This window comes from Anguilla anguilla, chromosome 13 (assembly GCF_013347855.1).
Source record: "Anguilla anguilla isolate fAngAng1 chromosome 13, fAngAng1.pri, whole genome shotgun sequence".
Classification (NCBI taxonomy): Eukaryota; Metazoa; Chordata; class Actinopteri; order Anguilliformes; family Anguillidae; genus Anguilla; species Anguilla anguilla.
This window is the reverse complement of record NC_049213.1, coordinates 18,849,645-18,868,605: the sequence shown is the minus strand read 5'-3', so window position 1 is coordinate 18,868,605 and position 18,961 is coordinate 18,849,645. Positions and strand designations below refer to the sequence as shown.

The 18,961-nt window shown below is 41.3% G+C and overlaps 1 protein-coding gene across 3 annotated transcripts in view; it reads left to right on the top strand.

Moving 5' to 3' along the window:
* LOC118211539 (sodium-coupled neutral amino acid transporter 3-like) overlaps positions 1-11,856 on the top strand; it is a 29,177-nt gene extending 17,321 nt beyond the window's left edge. For all 3 annotated transcript variants that reach the window (XM_035388831.1, XM_035388832.1, XM_035388834.1), the window contains exons 5-16: positions 3,321-3,394; positions 3,674-3,766; positions 4,090-4,171; positions 4,930-5,012; positions 5,547-5,605; positions 5,750-5,860; positions 6,273-6,352; positions 7,037-7,137; positions 8,006-8,130; positions 8,641-8,785; positions 9,243-9,346; positions 9,792-11,856. In XM_035388831.1, the coding sequence (XP_035244722.1) occupies positions 3,321-3,394; positions 3,674-3,766; positions 4,090-4,171; positions 4,930-5,012; positions 5,547-5,605; positions 5,750-5,860; positions 6,273-6,352; positions 7,037-7,137; positions 8,006-8,130; positions 8,641-8,785; positions 9,243-9,346; positions 9,792-9,896 (1,162 nt within the window). In that variant the 3' untranslated portion in view covers positions 9,897-11,856. The remainder of the gene's footprint in view (positions 1-3,320; positions 3,395-3,673; positions 3,767-4,089; positions 4,172-4,929; positions 5,013-5,546; positions 5,606-5,749; positions 5,861-6,272; positions 6,353-7,036; positions 7,138-8,005; positions 8,131-8,640; positions 8,786-9,242; positions 9,347-9,791) is intronic.
* The last annotated feature ends 7,105 nt before the right edge of the window (positions 11,857-18,961 follow it).

Below are 18,961 nucleotides of genomic sequence, written 5' to 3'. Positions count from 1 at the left end.
TAAATAAATTATAAATATTTTTTTTAAAATCTGTCAGAGAAAATAATATTTTATTATTTATATATCCCCACAAGGCTACGTAATATCCAATAGAGAAAGGAGAAGTTGGTCTTGACTTATTGCAGAAGCTTAGTTTGCAAACAGTTAATATTTGACAATAGTATCATTATCATATCGAGAACACCCCTCTACTTTGCGATCTCATAATGAGGTGTGTGCTTGTTGATCTCATGATGAGGCATGACTTGTTATGGGCTGTCAGCTGAACCAAAAAATGTCATTTAAATATTGTATTCAAACAAATAGCAGCAGTTACAGATTATATTCAGCTTATTTTTGCAGAAGTATACAAAGGCAAAGGAAACTAACATTCCACTGAAAGTTTTCACATGAATCATTCACAGATGATGACTTAACAGAAAGCATGCTTTACTTGAACAGACGTGGCAGGCATGCTCAGGTTTTTCTGTTTTAGTTATGCAATGATAAGGCAGCCTGACAGTTCTCACCATACGAGAGAACTCTTGTCAACTGATAGTGCCACTTCCTTTCCATACATCATCTTCTCTTGAAATCATTTTTACATTCGCTTTATTTACGTGCTGTAACACTTGGGTTGTAGCTCATTGTACAGGTTTTATGTGTCCTTGAATTTTGGGGGAGTGGGTCCTTGAAAAGTGCTTGAAATGACGCATGTGACTGTGGGAATCCTGTCACTGCATATTCTCCCACCGCTCTATAAAGTGACAACCAGCCTGTGCTGTGAGATCTGCTACAGTGATGCACTTACTATCTTTCTACAGTATAAATTCCACAGTGTCCTTTGCTCTCCTCAGTGCGTCCCAAACAGGCCTTGTGGCCACTCCCCCAGCAACTTGGGGTCCAATTAGAAAGCTGCATCACTCCAGATTCAATTTATTCCCAATATGGTTAAAGAATTAGTGTTTGTTTTGAATTGGATGTATTTATAGCAGCAGTTCAGGGAATCTTGGGAGATGCGTTAGCCAGCCAAACATTTGTCAGTAGGACTGGTGGTACGAGTCTCTAATCTCTGTTTCACCAATTGTGATCACAGCTGGGGAAAGCTGTGCAATTCTGCTGCCCCTTAATGCAGTCTGCAACCTTTCTACAGTCTGTTTTAGGAGATTTTAAGAAAATGTTATTTTTATGTTACATCTTATCCAGATTTCCCTTGTTTTTATTGTATTGTATTAGTCTATCTTTGTCTTTTACCAAATATAGCTGGTACTGTTCCAGTTCCTACATTTGAATGGCAGGTCAATGTCCATTAGCATGTCATTTTATGAATTCATTGAATATGCACACTCAGACTGTGGAGCACAAGGGAAAAAGTCAAGACTAAACAAGATCATTAACGATATCATATACGATATATACTGTATTATGGGACATATATAAAGTATATAATAATAAGTATACGTCAGACTGGGCTCTGAAGGGCTCTTAAAGGGGGAAGAGAGCTTAATTCAATGAACGATGAAAACAAAGTTGTGTGTGTTTGTGTAAGTTTGTCTATGTGTGTATGTGTGGATGGAACACAGAGATGGAACACTGTGCTGTAGAAGCTGCTGTCTTTCTGATGAGAAGTTAAACCCAGATCCTGTCATTAAAGAATCTGTGGCACTTTCCAAAAGAGTAGGAGGTTGTAGTCCTGGCAAAATCCCCAACCAAGCCCTCTCGGCCTTCCACCAGATCATCATGCCCTAATTTAACTTGCTCAATGACCCTCCTCCCTCTCTGCCTCAGCTGATTCTTTTGGCACAAAATGACTGGCATGTTTCATGCTGGTGGGTGCTCCACATTGGTTAGGGAAGGGAGTCCCCCCCCCCCCACTTTACTGAGAGGAAAAATACTGCATAACTGTAGTCCATTATTATTTTATTTAGAAGCTTGTATTTTAACAGGATTTTATTCCCTTATATAACAGCCCTGGCTGCTTTGGTGGTACGCAGTGTGTGTGTGTGTGTGTGGGGGGGGGGGGGGGTAACTTTAGGACAAAGCACCTCTGAGCTGGATGCGTGTGGAGGGTGGGGGGATTGGAAAGACAGAGTGTGCCTAAATCAGATTTGAGGCGTTAAAAATAGCAGGGAGCCGGCAAATCAAACGCAGGCGTGATACCAGCTCTGTTCCCTCCTTCTGCTGTCCTGCGCATAAGGGGATTATGGGATTGGGTTGTGTTTCAGCCTCAGGAGCGCAGGGAGATTACCCTGCAGCGAGTGGACCAGACCCTCTTCCTGAATAACTGTCTCAGTGTGTGTCACACGCGCTCACCCTTATTGTGTGCGCCTACGTCTTCGCCAAATAAAAACACTGCATTAGGCTCAGAATGCCCTGCCTTGGGAGGGAGGATGGATCTGTGCCCTTGCGTCAGCAGGGCAACGGGCTTTGGCATAATTGGTTATGTAGCAGCATGGGCCAGCGGTCAGAAGTGTTTCATACAGTCAGCACTCAGTCAGTGTTAAATGTTCACAAATGCTGTGCTGGTTTCCTTACTTATTTCACCTCCAGGGTAAGCCATTCAGGTCGGTCAGCTGGGAACTCAGTTCTCATCTGCAGTGGCAGCCTGTGGAATCCAAGTGGGAAAGGAATGCGAATAATTGCCTAGCCAATCAGATGTAGGGAATGATTGGAGAGCCAGGTTCTGTGGAGAGTTATTCCCAGGACTCAGGGTTTAAAACCACTATTCTTTCGACAAGTACTATGGGGTCTTTAATTAACCCAGTGAGTCAGGAACTCAGTTTAATGTCTCATCTGAGAGATGGACAGCTGGAGCACTGAGTTTTTTTAAACAAACAAACAAAAAAAAGGTTTAGAGCTAAGACCACCTCCTACTGGCCCACCAACACCATTTCCTTCTGGAGCTTAGTTTTACCAGTACGTCTCCCATCTTGGTACTGACCTAGCCAAACCCTGCATAACTTGGTCAGTTTTGTAGTTTTACATGAGAAGGGTCCAAGGCAGTATTAGCTTTAGCAGTCTGACATAAAATGGTAAATGGACTGCATTTATATAGCGCTTTTATCCAAAGCGCTTTACAATTGATGCCTCTCATTCGCCAGAGCAGTTAGGGGTTAGGGGTTAGGTGTCTTCCTCAAGGAGGCTTCGACACGCCCAGGGCGGGGTTTGAACCGGCAACCTTCCGACTGCCAGACAATCGGTCTTACCTCCTGAGCTATGTTGCCCTATATGCAGGATGGATCAGGATGGTATGTGTTCTCAGCTTTGGCTGTATGAACTAAGAAATGTATGTGATAATGGGGCCAGTATGTGTGCTAACATCTGTTCTCGTGTCCCTGCAGATTCCTCTTGACATTCATTGCCATTCTGTCTGCATACTCCATTCACCTCCTGCTGAAGAGCGCAGGCGTTGTGGGTAAGCAGCATTTCACAGCTAGCCGAAAACATTTTAAAACACTTTAAGGTTACTTTGTGTGAAGTTCTGTAATGTGTTCTGGTGATTACATTTAAAAAAAAATCTAATCCTGTGGTCCTATTGACAGCTGGAGAGCAGTGGTTTGGGGGGTTCTGGTATGCCTTTTTTAACTGAACGCTGCAAATTGGGAGAAAACTTAAAAATCAGGAGTTTGTCCTAAGTATGTGGAGGACACATACAGCTTGCAAGTGTATTCAAAAATGTGTTTTGTTTGTGCAGGCATCCGCGCGTATGAGCAGCTGGGAAACCGGGCTTTCGGGCCCCCGGGCAAAGCTCTGGCAGCCGTAATCATCACCATACACAACATCGGCGGTGAGTGGCGGTGCAGTAACCAGGGCAACTGAGCGACCGGGTAGCCGGGGTACGGTAGAAACAGAAGCGTTACCAACCCCAGGGGTTAACCAGGAATTCCACATCATTCCACAGTAACTTTTCTCAGACTCCAGATGGCAACACACTGTCTGGTTACCTTCCACAGCGCTCGCTCTGAGCCCTGGAGCACACTCCTTACTCGTGGGGTACTCTCTGCAGAAACGACTGAAAACTCGCTGTCCTTTCAAAATGAGAATTAAATGAGGAAGTATTTTTTTTTCGTCTTCAGTTCCAGTGAAGACGTTGTCTTTTTTCGTCCCCAGCCATGTCCAGCTATCTCTTCATTGTGAAATATGAGCTGCCTCTTGTCATCCAGGCCTTCCTCGGGAAACAGAGCAACACTGGGTGAGTAAGCAGAAGGGAAGCCACTCGTGTTTAGAAAGCGTTAAAATGTAATTATCAGAAGCAACAAAAGTTATTTTAGTTTACAGTTACCAGCACGGTACAGTGAGATATTCACATGGAACCTGTTTTACCACATTTATTGGTCGTTGAAATGATATTTTCTGAACACAGAGCTGGACGGGTGCTTTCAATATGGGTAAAGAACCCAATCTTTCAATGCGTATGTAAACCTCAAAATGATACAAAACAGATGTACAAAGAGTTTTGCACTCAATACATAAAAGCGTTACATGGCCACTGTGAGACAGGTGGGGTGTATAAAAACTGTTAAACCCGAGGGACGTGTGTTTAGATACATGTGAGACATGCAGGGTGTGTGACAACGGCAGCTACAGAATCACATCAACCTAAAGTCTCATCGCTATCAGTCTCATTATCCTTTGCAGTGTCATTATCAATGTCTCATTATCAGTATCAGTCCCATTATCACTATTTGTCTCATTAACATTATCTTTAAAAGCTGAATTAGAATTTCTGTTTAATAAGTGCTTTCCTTTCTTATTTAATTCAAATTCAACTTTGAATTTATTTGAAGAATGCTTCAGTCGACATTGTACTCTGAATTAATGGACTGAATCCTTTCTAAAATCTTTGATTGCTTTAGGGAGTTTTTTGGTTTTCAGGGATCTGTGGTGAGCTAGCTGCCTGCCTGCCTGAACTTCTGTCTGTTGATCTGATTGATTGTTCCCCGTTCCTAGAGAGTGGTTCTTAGAAGGGAATTACCTGATCATCATCGTCAGCATCGTCGTCATCCTCCCCCTTGCACTAATGAAACAGCTCGGTATGTCAGCAACGACTCTCCACTCATCTCACCTTACTCTTTCTCTGTGAGAAAACCACTTCAACCCAACACCTTCTCCCGTTTCCCCCTGCTACTCTCTCAACTAAGTAAATGTGCTTTTCCTCGTTCTGACTGGCCATTTGAAAGTACAGTGCTGTATTACACAGCAGAATATTCTGCAGTAACATTCTGCTGTGTATGCATTTAAATCATGTATGGGCCTTTACAGACTTACACAGCTTACATTTCATTTTCAATTCGTTGACCCGGCTGGGTATCTACTAAAGCATTTCAGGTTACTTACCTGCTCAAAGGTAAAAAAGGTAGCGCCTCACTTGAGAATCAAACCTGCAGCTGTCCCATTACAGTTGAAGCTGCCTAACTCGTTATTTACTGTACTTTGAGTAGGTAAAGGTTTTAAATGCTTAATGTAAAGTGTGAAGATGCTCACACAGATGCATAGGCACACCACACATGTTAAATCACAGGTTTGGCCTGGCTGGTGGTGTGAACTCTGTGCTGTGATTTTTGCAGGTTACCTGGGGTACACCAGTGGCTTCTCCCTCACCTGCATGGTGTTCTTCCTCATCTCGGTGAGTAACCCTGACTAACTGCAGGCACAATTCAGCCACGTTAGCCTAAACATACAGATTCATAAATCCTGCACTGCACTTATATGACCTTCCACCTCATGTATCTGTTCTCTCCTTCCCTTCCCCCCTTTTTCCACATCCTAGGTGATCTACAAGAAGTTCAACATTCCATGTCCATTAGACGACATTAGTGTCTCTCTCAACTATACGGAAGAAGACACCTGTCAGAGTGAACTTTTCACCATTAACCAACAGGTAAGCGACTTCCGGTTCCTCTGCATTACTGAGCCAATCACAGGAAGTCAGACACTAACTGCATTACTGAGCCAATCACAGAAAGTCAGACACTAACTGCATTACTGAGCCAATCACAGAAAGTCAGACACTAACTGCATTACTGAGCCAATCACAGAAAGTCAGACACTAACTGCATTACTGAGCCAATCACAGAAATTCAGACACTGCCCCTACCCCTGCATTACTAAGCCCAAATAGTTTTTAACCAGTTGCATGCATCGACAGGGTGATGTTGGATGTCAAATCTCACCCATCGTGTCTTGCAGGAATCCAAATTGTTGAATGCTTGTTGTAATCCTTTGCTGGATTCAGTGCATGTTGTAGTAATCCTGCGTTTGGTAAGTGCGTTTCTGTGTCCTCCTATCTTCAGACGGCATACACCATCCCCATCCTGGCCTTTGCGTTTGTTTGCCACCCAGAGGTGCTGCCCATCTATACGGAACTGCGCAAGTGAGTGTACCATGCTCTGGAGCTCACCACAGTCACCATAGCAACACCGCACCCAGGCAATCTGGCAACCTTCACCACAAAGTGGAGTGGTCAGGTGCTGCAGTTCAACTGCACAGCATTTATGCTTTTAGTCTGGCTACAGCTAAGTACAGTGAGATAATTGGTATTCGGGAAACTGATCTAAATAGGATCCTATCTGAAATGATCGCTTCCCTGCAGGCAGTCAACAGTTTTGACCTGGACTTCATTTCATTTTCACCATTACATACAAGTGTTTGGTTGCGAACAAAAAACTAAGGGTTACATTTATCTGTGAGTTAAGGACAAATTAAGGACAAAGTTAAATACAAATGTTGATTGAATCCAGGCATAAGAGTGTAATTGTGATACATTTTGTCCTTGTGTTTGGATGTAAAATTCTGAATGACTCTTGGAGCGGCTTGGAGAGAGGTTAAGCGTCCAGCAGTTCACTCAAAATATTTCTCGCACTCAGTCACTGTGGCGGTGACAAATGGCAGTCGGGCATGACAACGCAGGGCATTGTGTTTAGGAATCGCAAGACTGTAAAGTGCGGCATCGCCATGTGTCAATCACCCACTCGCCATTCGTTCATATTCATTTCTCTGTGTGAATCATCAATCCCAACTGTCTGTCTGTCTGTGCCCCTCCACCCCCACCCCTCAGCCCAACCAAGAAGCGCATGCAGACGGTGGCCAACATCTCCATACTCGCCATGTTTGTCATGTACCTGCTCACTGCTATCTTTGGCTACCTCACCTTCTATGGTAAGACCATATAAGGAAGGGTGGTGGTGATGATGGTGATGATGATTATACAGATGCAACAGAAATACATAATTAGGTACTGGGGAAAAGAAAGGGAATTTAAAAATAAAGCAGATGGCTGATTGGCAGATGAAAGGTAATGGGGTTTATGAACGATAATAATAATTGATTCCAATCTGGTGTGATGTCGCCACCTGGTGGCTGTTAACTTATTTGCGCTTCTGTCTCACCTCTGAGGAAATTGTCTGTGCTTCACTTAGAATGACACGCGGGCCAAATACATCCTCAAAATACTTTCACAAATACTTTCACTCTTCAGATGCTAAAGTTGAAATCAGTCACTTCTGAAGATGCCCGACATTCCCAGATACAAGATACTTGGTGTAAAAAGCTTTAAAATATTTGAAAATAATTATTAGACTCAGATCTGCTTGGAATTATTACAACTGTGCCTCCTATTATTTATCATTATATTCCAGAACATTTTGATCTAAGGGGTCAGCTATAATGCTGTCTGTCAGTGTGCTTAAATTGATTTTGTATGCCGACATCCTGCTCTGCCATACATCATGAATGCCCTGCATTTGAACATTGATTTGGTAGGAATGGATATTGAGGCTGTCCGTTAAAATGTAGAGATAAACCAAATAAACTATCGCAGCTTGTGTGACTGGGGAAACTGTAGTATTGATTAATGTTTGGAATTCTGGGAGCTGTAGTTTTTAACACTGGGATGGCCTCTGAGAGCTACAGTATTGAGCACTGAGGCACTTTGGGGAGGTGTAATGCTAAGCAGTGTGAATGACTGTGTGAGGTTTTGGAGAGGAGAGATGGTGTGAGTGATCCTGCTCTGTTTTGTGCCCTGCAGTGAACGTGGAGGCGGAGCTCTTGCACACCTACAGCAAGGTGGACCCCCTGGACACGCTGGTGCTGTGTGTGCGTCTTGCCGTGTTGGTGGCTGTCACCCTCACCGTGCCCGTTGTTCTGTTCCCGGTAAAACCCTTCCCTCACCCTCTTATTATGGCTGTGTATGGTGATGACTGCACATAGTAATAACTGCATAGGTTAAGATTATCATGGTAATGACTGCACATGGTTACGACTGCATGTGATTATGACTGTTGTACTCTTCCTGGTATGCTCCCTATTAAATGGAAGCTTCTAAGTGTTCAAAACGTATCTATACATTTGTTTATCAACAGACTGATAAAACTGTATGATATCTGAATATGACTTTGAATGCAACTTATGTGTTGATATGGAAATAAGAGAGAGCACGTAAAGTAACAGAGTAAATAGAAACAAATGTTTATGTACCTATTGTAGATATTAATACTTCATATATGTTTAAAAAAAAATGTGTAAAAAAAATCATAATCTTTAAAAAAAAGAATTATGATGAAAAATTATACACAAATAAATGAATGAATCAGTCCTATCCTGTAAGCTCAGTAATTGGGTGTTCTGTCCTTGCGTGACCTGTGCTGTTCCTGCTGCCCCCAGATCCGGAGGGCGGTTCTGCAGCTGCTGTTCCCAGATAAGCCATTCCACTGGGCTCGGCACATTGGCATCGCCATTTCGCTGCTCTTCATCGTCAACCTGCTCGTCATCTTTGTGCCCAACATACGCGACATCTTCGGCCTCATCGGTGAAGCCCCTGCGCCCCGTTCTGCCCCCTGTCGCTGTTTCTGGGTCTACTTCAAAGACCTGTCACAGAGACCCCTTAAAGGCCCTCTGAAAGAGAGTTGGCTCATTAAGGTCGATGTTGGACCTTAAGACTCCACTGAGCACGCACTTTGTGATGTGTATTTTCTATAGGTAGTTCTATTTAATTTTTCTCACATGTAAGAATGGCTTCACTTAGCCTGAATCAGAGTAGGAATCTACTAAAGAAACAGAAGCAAATGATTCTGTATGTTGTTTCAGTCTTACAACCGTCAGCCTAAGATATTCTTTTAGGGAGAATGCAAACTGCTTCCTTTTCAAGCCTGTGCGTGACCTTAGCCAAAAATGCCGCACAGCCTGCTGGGAAAGGGATTTGCATCCGTTCTAATGCCTTAATCTCTTTTCTCTCATTTTTCCCCTCCTGCCCTCCCTCGCTGCAGGAGCCACTTCCGCTCCCAGCCTGATCTTCATCCTGCCCGGAATATTCTACATTCGCATCGTCCCCAGCGATGTGGAACCCTTGAAATCCCGGTCAAAGATTCAGGCAAGTCACTGTTGGAGATGATGCATATAAATGGGACACATTTTCACAATAAACATTTGAGACTGGTATAGCTTCGGTATTACTGTGGTAGTTTCCCTCCAACAGATAAGGGAGAAACACTCATGAAATAGAGAGCTCCCCTACATACGTGTTCTAAAATCACAAGTTTGACTCTTTGGAGTCAACAATCACTTTTTTTTGTCTTTCTTGCTCTTAGTTTCTCCAAATGTATTTGTACTAAGAATAAGTACAGCACTAAGTAGTAAACTTGATTGCTTCTGGTGGGTCTGCTGTGTTGGGATTAATAAAGTACTTTATATTATATTTTATTGTTCAAATGCCCGTCCCTCAGTGATGTAGAACAGTGATATATAGTATGCTCTGTTATTTAGCCCTCTTTCTATCCTGGTGTTATATTATACTCTGTTGTTGGTTTTGCCCGCAGGCTGCCTGTTTTGCCGGCCTGGGTTTTGTGTTCATGGTGATGAGCTTGTCTTTCATCGTGGTGGACTGGGTTTCTGGAGAGAGCCGGAGCGGGGGTGGGCACTGACATTCAGCGATGCCAATGCGCCAAATGGAACAGGACATTTACTCTCAATCCAGCATCTGGTACCCCCCCCCCAGTCCCCCAACACACATACACACCTATTTACCCAGTCCAGTAAACCGCCAATGTTAAGATTGACTTGACACCGTCCGCATGCAGAACATACAGACTCTACTTCCCGTCTCATTCCCAGATAATTTTTCCCCTGTCCTCAGGTTAGTTTTACTGTATTGTTTATGAGAATAATGACAGTCCTGTCTCCCAGGAATCTGCAGCTCTCTTAATGTGCTGCCCTGACCAGTTGCTCTGTGCTCACGCTGAGAGGTGGGAGACAGAAGAAAAAAACAGTCAAATTCTTCTCCCAGTACATTCTTCTCCCTCACTTAACCTGCAAGGAACATATGCAAATTACTGTCAGCTGTCTGATGTGGTTGTCAGTAAATTAGAAAATTAGGTCATAAAATAATAAATAGATTATACATATATTTTATCCTGCAACTTGAAATGGAAAGATAATTTTATTCCAGTTATATTTATATTTTGCAAAAAAAAGCAAATGTGAAAGTATTTAAATTTCTCCCTCTCCCTTTTGCAAAACAAAAGGAAAACATTAGTTTTAGTCTTTGTGCCATTTATTTAATCACAATGTATATACAAACATATCAGTATGAAAAAACTGTAAGTGTTGTTTGTTATACCAGTAGGGTGGTTTACAAGAAAGCCATTCAGTCCTGCGAATGTAATTGGTCAGCTCTGAGCCAGCTGACGGTTTACAGTGTGTATTGGTCGATAAATGTTCCTGTGCAGTCTATGACCAAAAATTGTATGAACCTGATGAAGTATTTGTGTATTTGTTTTAATACTTTATAACTTGCATTAAGGATTAAGCTCTCCATACCCACCAGCTAGTGTGTTGGCTTCAGCTTTTCCATCGATAACTGTTTCCAATAGAAATTCAAGGGATAAAAACAAAGGCTTGTAGCTGTGTGGAAAAGCACCCGCCGAGAAAGGTGTTTCCAAACTGCTACGTTGGGTAAAAACAGAATCAGGAGAATTGAGGCCAAATTCATACAGCAAGCAATTGCATTAAATAACCAAAAGATAAGCTGCGTATGAATGTAAACCTTTTCCCACCAGCCTTGTTGCATATTTATACCATATATTTTCTGTTTTTTTTTCTTCAAAATTGTTGAATTAGCAGAAATGATGAGGCAGTTGTGTTTTTTAACAAACACTTTTATTTTGAGGTTCACTACACATATTTCCAGCAGGCAAGGTGGACTGAGTTAGGACATGACATTAATTCTAGTCACATGAAATAAAGCCCATGGATGTGTAGTTGTTGTTTTCTTTTTCTAAAATGTCTCCCTGGACTGTTCGCTGTCCATCATAATATCATCTTTCCCTGATTGGGGAAAAGGCAAAGGGGAAAGAGATCATTTCTTCCCTCTGTTATTAGAGAGCCAAAGAAAGAAGGGCCTATTTTACCACTGTCATAAATGGCCTTGGAGTAAGTCCATAAAATATATTGATGTGTTCTTCTATCTGTAAAAGATTATAGATTTAAAGATTTTTGCTGTTCACATGAAGTTATTTTGTATAATAATTGTAGTCTTGTCTGAGAAAAAGGCATGCAAATTGAATATTTTTAAATGATACACCCATATTTGTGTGTGTTTGTACATGTGTTCACATGTGTTTATATTTCAAGAAAAAGAGTTAAAATGCACAAATTATTTGTTCCTATTTGACCAATCCAAGGACATTTTGGTGAGCATTTGAATGCTCCTTTTTGATTTGTAGTATTTATCAAGAGAGTTCCTGGGGGATACTGGCGCAAAAGTATCAAGTTCTGTTTTTTGGTCAGTTGTATCACAAAATATTTGTCAAGGTCACAGACGTGCTCTCTTTTTAAATAAAGATGAATAACTCTTTAATAAATTTAATAACTGTTGAATAATTATTTTTGTTGAACAATGCTCCATTAATTCTTTCTAGCACTGGAAATGTCCAATGCTGAGATATGTTACACCACAGCTGTCTGAGAAAAATATATGTCTTCTACACTCATTCATACAGATTTGAAGGGAAACTTCACCGAAGCAGAAGTACTACAGCCAAACAGGAAGTTGGCCATTGTTATTATACCTCAATCATACTGATTACTTTGCATTTTAGTTAACATTTTGCGGGTATACACGACCCCATACCCATTCTGGTCAGAGGTAAACTGCCCCTTGCTCTGCCCCTACATGCCAGCTGTACAGAAATTATATTTGAAACACTGTTTTGTCTGCGTCCAAATCAGCCTCCTAACTACTGTGCCCTCAAAATATATATAGTCTGCAAAGCATACTGAGTACTGTTCAGCGCAAAGGGTTTAGTACGCAATGGGCAGTGCAATTAAGTGTGGTTCATTAAATCTGCCTCAGGATGTCTGGACGTTAACTCTGACTAGGATAGACTTCCTGGAGATTTGAAATGATCGAAGTGGGGTGGTTGATGGTCTACCAGAACCAGGAAGCAGACTAACACACACACAGTGGTGATAATGACCACCTGGTTAATGGCATCATTCTCAGTATACATGAATGTAGATGTGGGATTGGTGGGGTTCAAAAGGGGGTGTCAGAGACTATCAAAGTCTGTCAGAAGGAAGTAGACATGCAGACAGAGGTGACTGGCCATTTTGTTACCTGCCACATTTTGTTCTGGGAAAGGGATATAAAGTTGGAGCCAGAGCAGCACTGCATTGTCACAGATTGGCAAGGGAATGGACCCAAATGCAGAGTAAAAAAAACCCCAAGAACTCCAGAAGGGAAATTCACAGACTTTAATTACAAAAACTCAAGAACAAACGCAGGTAACCAAAAAATGCCTCGCAGGGCAAATCCAAAAAACAGAAAACAGAATCTAAAAATCACAAGAAGCCAAACAGGCAGGGCAGAAACAGGCACGGGGAAACATGGGCAAGCTCTCAGGCAAAACAGAGGCAGGAACACAGGCAGACACTCAGTGAAAAACACACACGGAAACACAAGGAACCAGCACCCAAATCAGGGAAGAAGAGAACTTAAATAGACAAGACTCTAATGAGACACAGGAGGGCACAATGAACAATCAGACTACAGAGGGAAGGGATAACGAGACACAACCGAAAAACAATAATAGAATAATTGGAACCAATAATACAATTAAACAGGGAAAAGGAACAGAACTACCGCCATCTGGTGGCCCAAAAAGGAAGACAAAAAACAGGAACAGAAACCTGACATGCATGGTAATTTACCTGCCTTGGTTTTACCCGGTATGCTTCATACTGTAATGAATACTATTTTTCCTTTGTTAATAAATTGTTATTGTCCTACACTTTAGAACTACAAACTTTACAATGGACCAAATTCCTACAGACGTATGCAAAAACTATCCTCCATACCATTTTCCACCTGTACTATGGTGGTGTCGTAAGCCGTTGCACCCTTGAGCAGTCATGCTCATGTGTCATTGCTGAAGGAAAACGTGAGTGAAGCTGCACCTCGTTTTTAAAGCACAGCTGTTTTTCACTTCCTGAAAAGTATGCTCTAGAATATACTCAGCGAAACCCCAGAAATAAGTCTATCATCATGGGATATTAAGTACACTACATTTAGAAAAAAAATTTCACCTTAACGTTCTCATCCAGTGTATTCAACAACTGTACTCAACAGTAGGCAAATGGGCTGATTTGGACACAGCCATGGATCATGCAGTGTATGGACTGGCCACGGGGTGACAGTATAACATGACTGAGCTTGACCTGCATTACCCTTACTGCTGTATCTGGGTGTATCCTGGGTTCCACGGCTCTTACGCTGTGGCTGTGTATTTGCGTTTAAATGTGTGCAATAGCTTTCCCTGTTTTCTGGCACTTTCTCTGTCTCTATTAACAAATGTTAGCTTCCTGCTCCTACCACAAATGTCAGAAAAGGACCCAACAGGCCTTGTAAAGGACAGAGTGTAATGTCTCTTTGAACATGGGGTAGTTGCCAGGGGAATTCGCTTGTGCACTGAAAGGGGGTAGAGGACATTATTGTCAATAAAATTTTAGGAAGAACTGAATTGAAATGAATTGACGTCCTCATCAAACATACAGACTGAGCTTCAGAAAATTGTTCCTAGCTGCCTTTGAGATTAGAAATTTATCAGAATCTCGGGTATAAGGTATACAGTATCCTCAGTATTCTTCATTTACAATAGAATTCAACAAGTGGAAACTTGGCACTCCAACAGTGAATATAACCCTGAAAGAGTAGCCCTTCATTAGCCTGTTAATTATTTAATTGATTGTATTTATTGTTTAATTGAATGTAATTTGTTAATGTGAGGCAATTGAAACCAGATGCAATTGATTGGTTCAAGCTATTTAAGGACTGTCAGTAGGGGCAGAGAGGAAGAAGGTGAGCCACAATGATCATTTATACTGCTGGTGGTTTTTAAAAATAAATTATTTGTCTTTTTAAAGTCTTGTTTTACTTGGTTGTTTTTAAGCCTTTTTACAATCATAATAAGTGCAGAATTATTAATGTACATTAGATCAAACAATATGCTTATAGAATCATTCCTGTACATATGAGGCTAGTTAAAACTGGAATATACAGTTGTGTTGCTGGTCATTTAGAGGCGTAACCCACAAAGCTAACAATGTCTCCTGGAATGAGATCCAGTTTCACGCCCCAAAAATGTTGTGAACACGAGCAGATTCAGTGAACTCTGTGTACATCTTCCCAAACAGAAAGGGCTGAGAGAGACTGCTCTGTAGTGCAGCACTCTGTACCCTGCCTGCTGCGTTCTTTTATTCACAGAGGAAGTCCTGCTGCACTTGTTTTTTGTTTATAGATGTGTCTGTGGTCTGTGGCCAAACAGCCAAGCTGCTACTGTCAGGCAAGGAGCACCCGTTAAATGTAACCGGGGCAACAGCCAGGACAATTTTAGGCAATCACTTCTGTTATTAGTTGAAATTGACAACTGCTTTCATGCTGGGTAGCCTGTTGTTTAAAATTCCCAAGGTGCACAGAGGACATTGCTAGGGTACAGCTTCATTGTGTTCTCTCACAGGGGAAAAGCTTCACAAACCACAAACACATAAAACAGCCTCACACCTAGCAGGGACACTGCAACAAGCATCCGCTTTAGTCTATTGTCCTCTGTGTTTATTTTGTGTTTATTTTTATGGTGTTATTCTGTTGTGTTATCTATTATTGCGGGACCCTACGAACATGTCCAAGCCGGGTAAATACTAGGCGAAGAAGCCGGGCCGGCCCTAGAATTTTGGTGGCCCTAAACAAGCCTGTCTCGCGGGGGTGGTGTATTTTGTTGGGGGGGGGGGGGTGGTGGTGGTAGTGGTGCTGGTGCTGGTGCTGTATTCTGTGTCGAGCGGGGAGGGGGGGCGGGTGCTGCTGGAATCTGTCGAGCCACATTTTTTAAATGAAATGTGAAATGTTCTATGAAATGTTCTGTTGCCGTTCCATTTTAAATTTATACCGCTAGTTCCGCAGTAGGGGATGAATAGTGTAAATACGAAAATAACGTTATTTACCTTAGATAGACATTGGATCGTGTGGCCCCCCCTCGTAGTCATGTGGCCCCCCCTAGCGGTTGTGGCCCTAAACAACCGCATAGAGCGTTTATGCCAGTGGTGTCAAACTCGTGCCATGGAGGGCCGTGTGTATGCAGGTTTTCATTCCAACCAATTAATGCTGCCTTAATTGAGTCCAATTACTCATTCAGCCATATGCGTTTAACTGCATTGAAGCACAGAATATAAGAAAATTTTTATTTAGACAATGCGGGTCACCATAGACGTCGGGTCACCATTGTGCACAAACCTGCATCCCTAATTCAGCAAATAATTTAACTAATTATATAATCAAGATCTGAGGCTGGAATGAAAACCTGCATACACACGGCCCTCCATGGCACGAGTTTGACACCACTGGTTTATGCCATGGGCCGGCCCTGCGAAGGAGGAGAGAGTGCAAGCGGCATAGATTTCAGGATTTTGGACAATCTACGTACCCCTGCATGAGACCATCCAACTTCCAGTGCATGAGAAACATTACTTTGAAATATGAATGTGCATTAGCATAAAGTGCTAACTTTGTTACGCCACAAATCACACAATTTTTAACAAAATGACTTGTCCTTATCACCCTTGATGGAGAGAATACCCGAGAGTACACGTATGCGATGGTGATGGAATCAGGTAAAGCGTTCATGAGAAGATGAGTTTTAAAGCGTTATATTAGCATTAGCATTAACTTCCCGCCAAAATTTCAAATGCTTGTAATTTCTTCGTTTTTTGAGATATCTGCAACTGCACCGACATGGTACAACATGGTAGTGCCCTCTTCATGCCTAGCCCGTTTCAAGTCCCTAGATTATTGTTGTAAAAAGTTATAAGCATTTGAAATTTGGGCCAAATTTTTTTTTTTAAATACCAGTTTCTCCGCCATCTTGGATGGGGAATGGATCTCTTAGCTGTTAACACCCTATAGGGAGACATGCACCATACATGTACGTGGGCAATTTCGGCCCAATCGGACTTACGGTTTATTAGAAGGTTTTGTCAAATTTTCAATCTGCAGAAAAATCCATAATGGTTCTTGAGGCATATTTGTTCCTCATGAGGAATGACACAAGTACACCAGGTTTCATAAATTTTAATCAAACGGGGGTGGAAGTGCCAGCATTTTGAAATTTGCATTTTGAATCGGTTAGTGTAGTGCCACCTATGGACGAATCATGGTTATTATTTCTGGCATAGCTACTCATGGTCTCTAGTTTTGACCTGGAAAGTTATATCATTTTTGGTCAAGGACTTTTTGAGTTATTTGACCAAGTCCAGGAAATGAATAATAATAATAATAATAATAATAATAACACCAACAAGGACAATAGGGTTCCTACTTCGTAGGACCCCTAATAATTAGTCACAGTAATAGCCATAGTTGGAGTAGTAGCAGTTCCTTTTGTAGATTTCCCGGCCTTCACTAAAAACGTAAGGCTACTCCAACTACAATATTGTAAGTAACTGATTACAGTGCACTTAGGTTCTTTGGATTATAAATTATGAACTCTGATGTCAAGCCTTTTATGTTGGCACAACAACTCATACTGTTCTGTTCAGCTATCGAGACTAATGGGTCCAATAAATCTTTGTAGTTTTGTGAACTACATTTTATTACTCAATTCAAACATGAAACCAAAATGGCCAAGTTCATATAACTAAGAATTCTACACTAGGCCAATGTGAAAAATAAAGTGGAGTTTTAGGGGTAAAAATAAACAAGGCGTAGCAAAGTTCTATCCATCCACCTTTTTCTATAACATGTGCCCCTGGTCAGGGTTGATGGGGATGAGGAGTGGGGGCATACACTGGGCGTGGCTGGATGAGATTCAGATATACTACCTTCTTCCTGTAAGGTGACACTGCTATTCACTGTACTGCTGTGCCACCCCAGGGCATACATATAATCTTGAAATGTAATATTGAAATAGTATTTTTACTAATAGTTTTACAACATCATGAAAAATGTCTTTAGTATGAAAAAATAAAAGCAATGACTGTTGACGGACCCCCATAAAACATTAAACTGCGGCTGCAGGTTTGTTAAGCAATACCACCACCCTGTTTTTCACCTGATGATCGGTGCTGTTTTGTGAATCTTACGCATTTGTTTCTTTTAGATTGTGGCTTGCTCTTTTGATGAGCATGTCAATTAATCATAATTAACCATTAATCATATATTTATCGAATAATAATAATTAATCATTCAAATGTTACTAGACTGGGATTGGCTTCGGCCCCCTGCAACTCTCACCTGGGCTGTGTCTGGATCAGCCTCCTACTACTGTATCTTCCAAGTATTGTGCGCATACTTTTTAGTACGCAATGGGCAGTATGCAAAAAATACCTCCATACCTTTCAATGGGAGTGTCAGAAAGTGTCCTGCACCTGTGCAGTTTACTCTCCGATTCAGTTGGGGGTGACAATATACCATTTCAAAGCTATTCTGTAAACAATGTGAGGTCAATTTTAACAATGTACCATAAAAAGTAAACAAGCCACATACATTTATGCAGTCCAAGCATCAATTGATATTTAATTTTTCAGCAGCCATCTGTGCTTGTTTGTTGATGGAATACGATGATATTTAGGGGATGAAAGTGTTCATTTTCTTCCTGAATCATATGCTTCTGCATCGACTTAGCAAAATGCAGAAAAGTAAGTATTTCATCTGAGTATTTTCAGTATGCTCAATTTTTAGAAATTTCACATACTTAACAGCTTTTTAGAAAAATATACTCAACTAGCATGCTCAATAGTAGACAAGTGCGCTGATTCAGACACAGCCCAGGAATAAGCGGTTTAGAAAAAGGACGGATGGATAGAACTTTGCCATGCCTTGTTTATTTTGACCCCACAAACACCTTTTTGTGTCGGACCAGTGTAAAATTCTTAGTTACATGAACTATACCATTTTGGTTTTCTATTCCAATTGAGTAAAAAAAAATGTAGTTTGCAAAACTACAAACATTTCACTGGGCCTACTAGTTCTGTTTTTGTAATTATATTCATTGGATAAGCTTAAATGTTTTCAATTTTTCAAACCAAAATTTTTAGGTTTTCTCAATTTAAATTTTTTAAGTTCATTTGAATGAATCAATGTGAGATGAGAAAACCTTAAAAATATAGGCGTAACAAACTAAAGTTAAATTTTAGGTTTATCCAATGAAGCAGTTTTTTTCAGTTAACTGAGAATGTGTATTGTAATCAGTTACTTCCAATTTAGCAGTTGTAGGAGCCTACATTCTCTCACTGTGTACATTATAATGCATGGTGTGTATAGTAGAATTTGCTAATCATATCATAATGCACTGTGAGTACTAGAATTCACTGTTGCTGCATTAAAATTCACATTCTGCAGTTGCGGACTCAGGCTGTAAAGGAGAAGTTCATGAAATAACTGGCAATAGAAAAGAAAACGTGTGGTCGTCCATTTCCTGTTCTGCGCCATGGTGTGCGGAGT